We start from the raw sequence: 11692 nt of genomic DNA, 5'->3' as shown, positions 1-11692 counted from the left end.
GGCCTTTCTGGCCTCCTGGGCACACTGCCGGCTCATGTTCAGCCGGCTGTCAACCAACACGCCCAGGTCCTTTTCCGCTGGGCAGCTTTCCAGCCACTCTTCCCCAAGCCTGTAGTGCTGCATGGGGTTGTTGTGACCCAAGTGCAGGACCCGGCACTTAGCCTTGTTGAACCTCCAAGGCCCATCACATCTTTCTGATTTTAGTTGTATATGCACCTATTACACATACACTGAATAATAAAATGAGTAAATTTAAAGATACTATTAGATTTATGTGTATAATTGTATTAACATTATATTAACACATATATGTTATTAACATAATATTAACACAAATACGTAAAAATAACTTATGTGTGGGTGTATGTATCTCAGAGAGAGAGAGATGTGTCAGATATGGATATACATCTTCATAGGAGGTGTATTTGAGATTTTGGAAATCTAAAATTTAAACCACTACGTCTACTTTTTATATGATGGTGTTTATTTTAATGGTGACAAGTATGCTGCTTTAAGATCTTCTTTATTTAGCTAGTTAGAGCAGTGAGCTTTGAAGATACAAAAAAATTAATGAGAAATACATTGACTTGAAATAAGCTCACTCATTAAAGTCCCTAACAAAGATTGTTTTCCAATGTTACCATTTTATGAGTGGTTATGTGCACGTGAAAGGAACAAAGAATGTTGTTGTGTTAAAACCAATGAATATATTCTGTTCATAATGTAGGTCCTGAACTCTTAAAAGCATTTTCCTCAGCAGAGGGAAGGGAGTACAGTAATCTCCTTTTAAAACAACAAGCTTTCAGCTGTATGTGTAGAGGGGCTACTGATTTCTGGGAAAGACAGTGGAATATTCTGCTCCTAATGATACACTAATGATAAGAAAGTTGGATTTTGAGTGCTAAGGATATATCTACAAGAATACTATTACAGAATTAAGTATGAAAATCTCGTGGATAGATGTGTATCAGTCCTTCTTGACTAGCATGTGGATGTAGCTACACACAGAGATTTTGTGTATTAATAAGTTAGAAAAGAATTACCTTTTTTCTTCTTTTTATAGTGTTCTTAAATGAAGCAGGTTTCAACTTTGTGAGGAAATGTATTCATGCTGTGGAAACAAGAGGTGTGTATTAAATCACAAATTATGTATTAGATTATTATGAGTATTTTTTCTCAAATATTAGTTTGAATAATTCTACATATTTTACAGCTGTGCTTTGGAGTGTGTCCATCATTTGGTTTGTACTTTTCACATTTTATCTGTGTGCTTTACACTTAAAACTGTTGCCACAAGTTCCAACAACAATTCTTAACGTATCATTTAAGTGGGTTTTTTAAACATTTTCTGTAATTTCATGTTGTTTAGACAGCTTAATACACAGTTGCATACATCTTTGGTCTTTGTGTGCACCGAATTGTGCTTTCTCGTGGTAAAACTGTAGGGAGCCTCAGCTCCCAACTTTGGTTTCTGGCGAGAAACCTGAAGACCAAAAAGTGGCATGAATACTCTCTGCTGGAACATCTTTTTTGCAGAGCATAACTCCTATCATTTTATTCACTCATTTTGCACATGGTTTATCCATTTTTTAAAAATGTTTAGAAACTCATTTTTGGTAGTGGGAATGTACAAAAAGAAAATAATCACTCTACTGATGAGGTGGTATCTTGCAACTCACAGCAAGTTTTTAATTATCCCCATTCAAATGAAGAGGTATGGCTGTATCATCTTCCATAAAAAGAGCTAACCTTTTCCTGTCCATGCACTGAGCCATCAGTATGCAACTCTTCTAATCCAAAAGCTGTGTCTCTCTGTGCAACATTGAGCTCAACGTGAATTCAGTTTCTCAGGTAACAACATTATGTAGCTTTTGAATCACTGCTGACTCAGAGCTTGCATTTTTTTCTGGGGGGAAAAAAAGGGTTTCAAAACAAAGCACCGAGGTTATCTAAGTGAGATCAGACTTTGGAATGTTGTTTTCAAAGGAAAAATGGACAATTTTTAAATGGTAAGACCTGAAGTGGGGAGAAGGGAAGACTTTTAAATCCTGCTGATTTTAAAAGGCAGATAAAAACAATAAAATTATCATCACTGGAATCCTGAAATACTGTGTTGTGTATGTCACACTTTAAACGTTATTTGTTATATATTTGTTATATATTTTTATTATATAAAAAACAACAGTTGAAACTTACGGGTAAACTGTCTCTGTTTTGCATGGGGATCCATGCATAACACATAAATTCTCAACTGCAGTGTTGCAACAGTATACAGCATATGTTTTTATTTTGGGTACAATCATTATTTCTCCTATAAATGTCAATCAAATCTTAATTGGAAGAGATGATGGTCTAAGCAAATATAGATGCATTGTAATTCCACTGAAGTCTAGCTAAGATAAACTTGTTGACGTGTAATGTGTTTTAAGACTGCTTTTGGGTCTTATTTTTCCACTTTTCCCAGCCAACTCCTTGTTGTTTGCTAATATGGGTCATTTCTATGCAAAAGGGTTCTGTTGTATAGTATGGTATGGATTCCATGGAATGCATTTGTTAACACCCCAGAAGAGAATTGAGTAGGGTAAAGCAGTACTCAAGAATGTAATTGTACAATTTTCCATAAATACATTTAGATGTTACGAAAACATACACCAAGGATGCATCAGCATATATTGAAATAACCATATTTTCATTATTTTCATTGTACTTGTTTTCCCAATGTAGGTATTACAATCCTGGGACTGTACAGAATAGGCGGTGTAAACTCCAAGGTGCAAAAGCTGATGAATACCATATTTTGTAAGTATCTGAACTGAACCTTTGTCAGTGTGCAGCATGTGTGCTGTAGTCCCTTTTGCCTTAACTGCTGTGCTCAGAAGAGTGTCATAACATTTACAATTTTCTACGTGCACTTACTGCCACTAAATTGAGTTTGCAGTCTTAAAATGAGTGATCCATCTAACTAGTTTCGTCTGTGCATTAGTATTCAATTTCTGCATGCAATCATTGATATACATGAGCAAATTACTGATAAAATGCATTTCTTCTTTTAGCTCTAAAGTTCTATTTATTGGTATCTATTTGGCATATTTCTGAAGTGTTCCAAAGCTTAGTTCTGTAACACAGCATAACTCAGTTAAATAGACAGTTGTTCTAGTTTTTCAATTTTCTTGCTGATTTGGCTCTCTGGTGCCTGTGTTTGAATGTCTAAGCCAAATATGTTAGTAATTCTCTGTTGACTTGGGCTTACTTTACACTTTGATACAGTGCGTGTAGTTAATGTACTAAATTCATTTTTATTGATACTTTGGCAGAGATTAAAAGATTCAAATTGATCAGATTGGTAGTTATTCTGGCTAATAAGTAACCACATGAGCTCAATGACTAATCTATTAGCTTCTGTTTTGCTGCTTTTCTAGTTAGTGTGTTAGTCAAACTATAACACAATCATAATTCAAATTTCTACCAGCCCCTAAATCTCCTCCTGATATGGATATTGATATGGAACTTTGGGACAATAAAACAATAACAAGCGGACTAAAAAACTACCTCAGGTAAGTATGATGCTACACAAATCTCAGTATTCCTTTTCTGGCCCATTAATCTTTTGCTTATTAATATCATATTACATTTCTTGTATCCATTAGCATGGTAATAATTGAGTATATTATTATCTTGCCTAATATCCCTGTGATTATGTGTAATAATAAATCTAAAATTTGTCACACACTTTCTGCCTTATTAAGATAGTCATGCCTTATATATATAGCCCTAAATTTGGCAGAATTTAATTAATTGCATGTTTTTATTTAAAATCTTTTACGTTAATTACATGTTGTGCTCAGTCTTTCTTTTCTGAATCCCTTAAGCTGTGTACCATGAGGTTTCATGGCATCGTTGTTGAAGCAGAATAAAAATTTCTGCAAAAGCATAGGTTTTTATCCTATGCTGTTGGTGTCTTCACAAACACAATATCCCTCCCACACTATCATTTTCTCTTAAAATTTTTGCTAATAAGAGACAGAATTTTCAAGAATTATGGTACTTCCGAAATAACTCTTTTTTGGGTCTCAATATATAACTTTCAAAAGAAACATAATAAAAAGCATCAAATCCAGATGGTGGGTGTTCTATGCCTTCTAAAAATCTAGATTTCCTAAACTAGTCACCTAACAAAGGGCAGCATCAGAAATCCCTATTCACTCTGGAAAATATGCCTAGGATTTGTAGTGCAATGTTCATGTAAACTCCATTGAAAAAGCTGGCTTTGGTTGAAGACGTATAATACATCTTCAGAAGCACAAATCATTGTAGATACTGTATTTGTGAAATTAGAACATGAGCTAGCCGCAGCTGTGTGTTTGTGTCTATAAGGCAATTTACAGTCTGCCTTTCAGAAGATGACTCTTCTAGGATCTCTCAGATCAGAATTTCAGTCCTGAATTTCATCATGTTTCTGCCTTTCTTGGGCAAAAGATCACTTCTGCAGCCCACTGTCCCATGTTCTGCAGCTGTATTTATTCCTGTTCTACAGTATGAACGCCAGAAAACAGTGTGTCTCTGTTCTGAAGTGAGTGCCAGTAATATTTCCCTTACTCAGTGTCTCTCTGTTCTGAAGTGAGTGCCAGTAATATTTCCCTTACTAACTTACATGGTGACACAAGATTCAACTCAGAGAGTTTCAGACTATGTACATGATTAAGTTGTATACTACTTGCAATCAGTCATCACTGAATTGGGTTTCCTACAACATACCAATATACAGTATGCAGATGTTGAGGGCTATCATAATCACACCCATAAAACTTAAAAAGACTTTGAGTAATGCGGTTTTTTAAATTTTCTTTTTAATACTTTTTACAACCAGGTGTCTTTCAGAACCACTGATGACTTTCAAGCTGCACAAAGATTTCATTGTTGCTGTTAGTAAGTAAAGTAATAAATACACTTTCATGAAAGTAATATTGTTTCTAACCCTTAGTCTCCTCAGTTGCTATCCTTATTTTCCTCCTTGGTCTATTATTCAGTGATCCAGCCGTGGATCCAAGTTCTTCCATGTCACTGTATGTTATAGCACAGTGCCACATGAAAGCCATCAAAACAGAGAAGTCACACTAGATGAAGCTGTTCAGTGGTTTGTTCTGATCTTTTTAGAGGTTCTGTGTGACTGCCTTCTACATGAAATTTTGAACCTTGATTTATATATGTTTGTTTTACATGGACTGATAATTCTTTTATAGCATTCATCCCTCTCATCCAGGGACCTTTATTTTCCCAGCTTGCCTTGAGAAATTGGAGGGGGTGGTAATTATCTCCTTTTCACAAATGGAGTAATGAGATACAGAGATAGTAAAATTGTTTTTCTAATGACTCCAGTTTAGAATTTGAAATTATTTCCCCATTTTCTCTTGCCTTGATAAGAATAAAAGACACTCAAGAATTTTAGATATTTTAAATATCAAGGGGTAAAATCTTGGATTTCACTGAAGTGGCACATCGGGTCAAACTTGCCACAAATTTCGTTGGTTCCAGTATCAGTGCTAACTGCTTTTGGCAAGTTACTTGAAATACAGATTTCAGAATGTTGTAATAAATATAGTCAAATCATCCTCATCATTTTAAAGGCTAATTGTATTTGGCTCCTTGTAATGTATGTGTGTATTAGCATACAGGTATTGGTGCCATTTGTAGTCGCATCTTACCACTTGTTCTAATTTATCAACAATAATTTGTTTTCTATTTTAGAGTCAGATGATCAGAACTACAGAGTTGAGGCAGTGCATGCACTTGTGCATAAGTTACCAGAGAAGAACAGAGAGATGCTGGACATCCTTATCAAGCACTTGGTCAAGTAATTCTTTTTGATTTTTCGCTTTGGTATTACTGTAAGATGTGATTATTTCTACTTTGAATTTGTCAGTGTTGCTTAATCCATTCTCTGTGTTGAAACAATGCCACTTGAAATTACATTTCTAAACTGCTGTTCTCAATGTAGCTGAAGAATACTTACCGTAGAAACAAAATAAAAAATAACACCATAAAGAATCACCAAGATGACCAACTATGTTTATAAAATAAACCCACTCAATGCTTTCTTTCACTTCCTACTTAATACAGGAATTGGCACTAATTAAATTTAAGAAACATCTAAAACTATGCTAAGGTTGATAGAAAACGCTGTTTTGAACCTGACTCAAGATCCCACACTGTTTCAGAAATGGAGAGTAGACTAATGTGATAATACTTGTCCTTCATGTCTGATCTTATTTTTCTCTCTAACAGCTCTGAATTGTAGTATCATTTGAAAACACTAATTTGAAGTATTATTATTTATATTTTTGATATCTATATAAATGTCCAAACCCACTTTTCAATCTCCCTGTTTCATCAGCTTCTCTGAGTATTAATTAAATGTCAGATGGAAAAGATTTTGCATTTCTTTGAACTGATGACCTTTTGTCTTCACTGAATTACACTTAGGACATGCTGTGAGACAAAAAAGACAAGTTTTTATTCTCTTATGTCTCTCTATGTCACTAGCTATGATTACATACCATTATTACATTGTACTTTATCCTGTTTCTGCATTAAACGTTATTCATGTAAGTTTTACTAAATCTTTGGTTGGTTTGCATTGGTATTTACTGAATACTTTTTAATATGTATTATTCTTTCTGATTTAGGATGCTGTATACTTTTTAGTACATTTATCAATGATCTGGGAGTGTGAATACTGAAACAGCAGTTGTTCAGATAAGGCCCACATGACTGAGATGTGTAGAAGACATAAGAGAGGAGTCCATATTGTTTTCATTCCGTTCATTACATCCTAGCTATTTTGCTTTTTTGATCACAGCTTGAGCCCCAGCCTGCAGTAAGCTGTCTACAGTGGAGCCTAATGCAGCTTTGCTTTCTCTTATAGATGTGAGAACTTTGAAAATTTCTTCGGTAGGAAATTATTTAGCCCTAATAAATTATTTTTAGCCCTTTATGTCATTAGCCATTGGAGAACTAACATGATAGGGAGCTGCTGTGAATGCTTCCATTGCAAAAACTGATTAGGCAGACGTTGCATCTCATTAGACATGGGGTAACCCAGAGAACCAGATGAAAGTAGGTTTCATAAGTTTCCTTACTCACAGAGTTGTTTGATTAGCTAAAAAATATAATATCTACTGCTTTCTAACCCTTTAAAAAGTTAAAACGTTTAATGAGGGATTAATGATTTTGTAAAAGCTGCTAATCTGGAAGCCCCAAAATTAGAAATTTATATACATTGGAACTGACTTATTTCTAGGCAGAATTAGTCATAGGCAAGCATTTCTTTCTTGGCCTCTTTATTCTCAGTATGACCTCAGATGCATTTCCAAAGAAAAGCATGCCTGCACTATTCCCTTCTTTAATTGTTCTCTTTAACTCTCGCCTATGACATCTTTGATGACATTCTCATTTCTGATAAATTTAATCTTATGGTTTTATACTGAAAACTTTCAGTTCTTTTCTTTCCAACATTCAATTCACCCCTTCTAGTTTCTCGTAGAATTTGCCAGCTGTTGTTTATGCTAGCAATTTTGAGACCGAATTCAAAATTAGTCTCGAGTGTATTAGTTATCTTCCTTCCTCATCTTTTTCCTACCGCTGTGTAGAGATTTTTCAAGGAACAAATGGCAGATAAAGTGCCTAATTTTATGTAAATGGGAAAATATGAAAAAAACCCCCAACCTCCTCTTGCTTCATTCTTTTGTTTAAAATCCAATTTCAAAATGTGTATCCTTTCCCTATCTTTCTTTTAGCTGTTCAGTTTCTTTATGTATGCTTTTGTGTCTAGGTGAAAATACTATACCTTTAACTATGGGTTATAAAATAAGGATAATATTATTTTTTCTTGGTTTAGGTCTTAAGGTCTTTACATCTCTGCCTACCTTGACTTTTGTGTCACTGTGCAAAATTAAATATGATCTAGATGTTGTGAGATGTACAAACAAAACCAGCAAATCCTGAAAAGCACCCTGCATAGAGGTGATACTGTACGAGTATATACTCAGTCAGCAGCTAGGCAAACATGGGAAGTTTGGTGTTATTTTCAGATAGGTAACTCATTTTTTGTTGTTAAACCTTCCTAGTCAAATTACCTGTCTACTTTAAAGAATAAATCATTCTTTGGTATGATTTAACATCATCATGCTTTTCTAAAGTAGATAGTCGGGAGTCTGCAGTCTGGCAGTATCAAAAATTTACTGGTGATAGATCAAAGAAAGAGATTTTAGGAGAAAGCAAGTGCACCCTAATGAATGCCTCACAGCTACCTGAAATGCATGATTACCTTGGCCTGTATCTACTCAGTAGCCCAGCAACAGTAGGACTAGGTCAGGGGAAATTGGTTATCAAAATGATCCAGTTACAGGCCTGGGTTTTTTCTCTTTTGAAAGAAATTGAGCCTTTGAAATGCTTTGTAGAAAGTCCTTTCTGGTTACAATGTTATTAAATTCACCATTCCTTTTATTAACCAAGCTACCAAATTTGTTACCAAGGAAACCCAAACACAGGACAAACACTACTTTCTGTCTTATGCTATAAGACTATAGTGTTTGTGTAATAGACCTTAACAGTTACTGTGCTGCACAAAGCAGAGTAACATTGCAAAGAGTGATTTTTTTTTAGGTTTTTCTAACAAACCTACAGCTGAGTAATTCAAAATTCCATTTTTATTAAAATACTAGTGGACTTCCCAAACACCCCTTAGTCACCTAAGCCAAACATAAGATCTGTTACAGAGAAAATTAGATTAAGAAAATTGGCTAAAAATGTGCTGTAACAAGGTAGTCATTTTCACGATATGGCTTCCAAATAACGATCTCTTGCAGTGTGTCTGTCTGAAGTAAAATTTTGGAAAGTGTTTTTGGCATAACTTAATGAAGCAGCATAGGAAACATGTAAGAAGATAGGCATTTATTTTCCTGCAGTTTATAATCATGTTGTCTCCCATACAAACCCCTTTCCCATATTTATCCTGCTTCTCGATGTAAATGGGGTGCTAAAAAGTTCCTGTTCCAAATATGAGGGGAGTATTACTTCATTAGAGAAGTAATTGTACAGTCTCTCTCACCTCTATACCAGGATAACTCTACTGGTCTACTCATTCTGTGTTAGCATTAGTGCCTACTCAACAGTGAGACTGAGAGAAAGGGTAGCGTGTGAGTCCAGACATGGGTTTGATCCTGAGCCTAACAAAATCCCCCAGTAGCCTTGGGAAAATCTCATAGTCTTTTTGTCACTGCCTTTTTAATCTTTGTAAGGGGATAGTATTTGTGTTATTTGCTACCAAACTCTTACATCAGAGAGATCATTTTGCTAATGTTTGTATAACATTTTAAGAACAAATCAAGCTGTCTGACAATATTATTGGAAGGAAAACATAGCAGATGTCTTCATAAACCTGATTAATGAAGGCTGTCAGAGAAAACCAGAAGATAAAGTTTGCTTCTACCTGCTAGTCTTCCAGTATTTTATAGGTTTTACTGTATCTTAGTTTTAAAAGGTACAAGGGTTATTTTAATTATGTAGGAATGGCTAAAAATGCTCAGCTTGACAATGGTAGCAGATAGCAGTGAGAAGGAAGAGGAAAATGTGAACAAATGCCTCAATAACTTATTCTATTTGGTAGCAGATTCAGTAAAATTAAGCATTAAGGCAATGATCAAATCTTTACTTGGCATGATATTTCTCAGACATGAGGCAATAGGGCAGCTGTGACTGGGGAATCACTAGCAGTTATTTCGAAGGATTTATGATGATACAGTTTTTATTTGGCAAATCTTATTCGTAAGGAGAGAAAAGGGGCATTAAGGATTACTGATTGATGGCTTTCATTTTACTATCTGATAAATTATTGGAAAAACTAAGTTTCTAAATTCTACATTAAGAAGAAAAATGACAGAAAAGGTACAGTAAGTGATAACAGAGTATACAGAAGTAAAAGGTTAATATATTTTAAAGCCAGAAGATGTCATTATGATCATCTAGTGTTATCTATACCACAGAAACAATGATTTCACTGACCCCATTGATCCTGTGTTTTCAACATATTAATAAAGAGATCTTATTGCAATGTATGTGTTTTCAGTAAGTAAGTTTCTTTCCTTTACATGAAAGCTAAGGTGTATGGTTGAGCTCCGTTATATCATAGTATTTTCAGTCAATCCAACATCAAGTATTTAAGTTCCTGTTTAAGCATCGGAGAGAGATAGGTACCTACCCTAAGACTCCTAAACTTTAGATGGTCTTGGATCTCTGTGGAGACCTTCAAAGATAGTTGCTTTTCCCTGTCAGTTATGTCAGGAACTTAAATACTTACTCTAGGGAGATGTGCTCATTATCCATTAAGTTATTGCAGGATGGGAGCCTTAATGGAAATAGAGTAGTTGTACTAGTCTACATTTTGACTCTAGTAAAAGTTTAAAAAATGTTTTTAAAGGGGAGGCATGAACTTTGGATCTTGTTAAAAAAAATAGTCTTAACAGGTTTTTGCCTGTTGGAATTGTAGTTTAGCCCAACTATTTAATTGCATATTGTTTGTGTTCATTTAAAGGGTATCATTACACAGTCAGCAAAATCTAATGACTGTATCCAACCTTGGTGTTATCTTTGGACCAACTCTGATGAGAGCCCAAGAAGAAACCGTGGCTGCTATGATGAACATTAAGTTTCAGAATATCGTCGTTGAAATTCTGATAGAGCATTATGAAAAGGTAGAAGGACATTGTCTGACTGTTTTGTGATAAAGTGGAACTAAGATCTCATTTTCATTACCATCCTTAAGTTCTTAAGAATAAAACTAGCATTTGTAGAAGGTCATTGATAGAGTACCTTCTTCCTACCCCATGCTATGGCTCTGTATTCCTAGCAAGTCTTTTGTGGCTGTGCAAGGTATAGATCCAAGGCATGAACTCCCATGCTTTGAAGGAGTTGCTCTGAATCTTCAGATGCTTTCTGAAGATTGCTGTGTCCTTTTTATATCTAGAAACAGAATGAGAAGGTCATAACTTTGCTCCCAGCTCCTCCATCTCTCTCATGCTAGCAGTATATGAAGGTTCACTCTGGGTGAATGCATGGATTCTCCTCTGAGTGCATCAGGTCAGTCTTTCTGACCATTACTGTCCTTTGGGGATACACCAGCTGCACAATGGAGATCTAGTCCCACCTAACGTCATGAAACCCCAACCATCCTTCAGTTCCTCTTTTCATGAGCAGCATCAATGTGGATCCCCAGCACAATCCCCCATTTCTGTGCGCTGTGTCATTTTCAAAAGTAAAAAAGCAAAAAGAAAAAAATAATATATCTTAGATGAGGTTTTATTCCTAATTACAGGTTTTAAGCCCATCATGTGTTTGTGATTTAAAAGTTCTTGAATACTCTGGAACATACAAACTTCTCTAGGTACTTCTTTTGCTTTGAAAAAAGGCATGTCTGTGACTGCCTGGTTTATTTTGTTTCCCCAAAGAGACCAGTGACAGCAAAGGTCCATCTCAAACTCTTTCCTGGAACATAGAAAAGAACTGTTTCAGGGCTTGAGAAGGAAAATCCATGAAATCTTAAACACTTACTTTCAGTCAGTACCATTGCAGGTATCAGCTTCACTGAAAAGCCTCCTCAGATTTTTTTTTTTTATTATTTTATTTTATTTTATTTTAT

General features: G+C 35.1%; 1 protein-coding gene across 1 annotated transcript in view; it reads left to right on the top strand.

Moving 5' to 3' along the window:
• Positions 1 to 10748, top strand: part of ARHGAP42 (Rho GTPase activating protein 42) — a gene marked incomplete at its 3' end in the record, with an annotated part of 116357 nt that extends 105609 nt beyond the window's left edge. Inside the window, exons 12-17 of the mRNA XM_019470208.1 lie at positions 1064 to 1126; positions 2725 to 2799; positions 3470 to 3554; positions 4868 to 4926; positions 5746 to 5851; positions 10589 to 10748. Of these exons, the coding sequence (XP_019325753.1) occupies positions 1064 to 1126; positions 2725 to 2799; positions 3470 to 3554; positions 4868 to 4926; positions 5746 to 5851; positions 10589 to 10748 (548 nt within the window). The remainder of the gene's footprint in view (positions 1 to 1063; positions 1127 to 2724; positions 2800 to 3469; positions 3555 to 4867; positions 4927 to 5745; positions 5852 to 10588) is intronic.
• Between the last annotated feature and the right edge of the window lie 944 nt (positions 10749 to 11692).

The sequence above is a fragment of the Aptenodytes forsteri genome, unplaced genomic scaffold, assembly GCF_000699145.1.
Source record: "Aptenodytes forsteri isolate BGI_AS27 unplaced genomic scaffold, ASM69914v1 Scaffold350, whole genome shotgun sequence".
Taxonomy (NCBI): Eukaryota; Metazoa; Chordata; class Aves; order Sphenisciformes; family Spheniscidae; genus Aptenodytes; species Aptenodytes forsteri.
The sequence above is the reverse complement of the archived record's forward strand: the minus strand, read 5'-3'. Positions and strand labels throughout refer to the sequence as shown.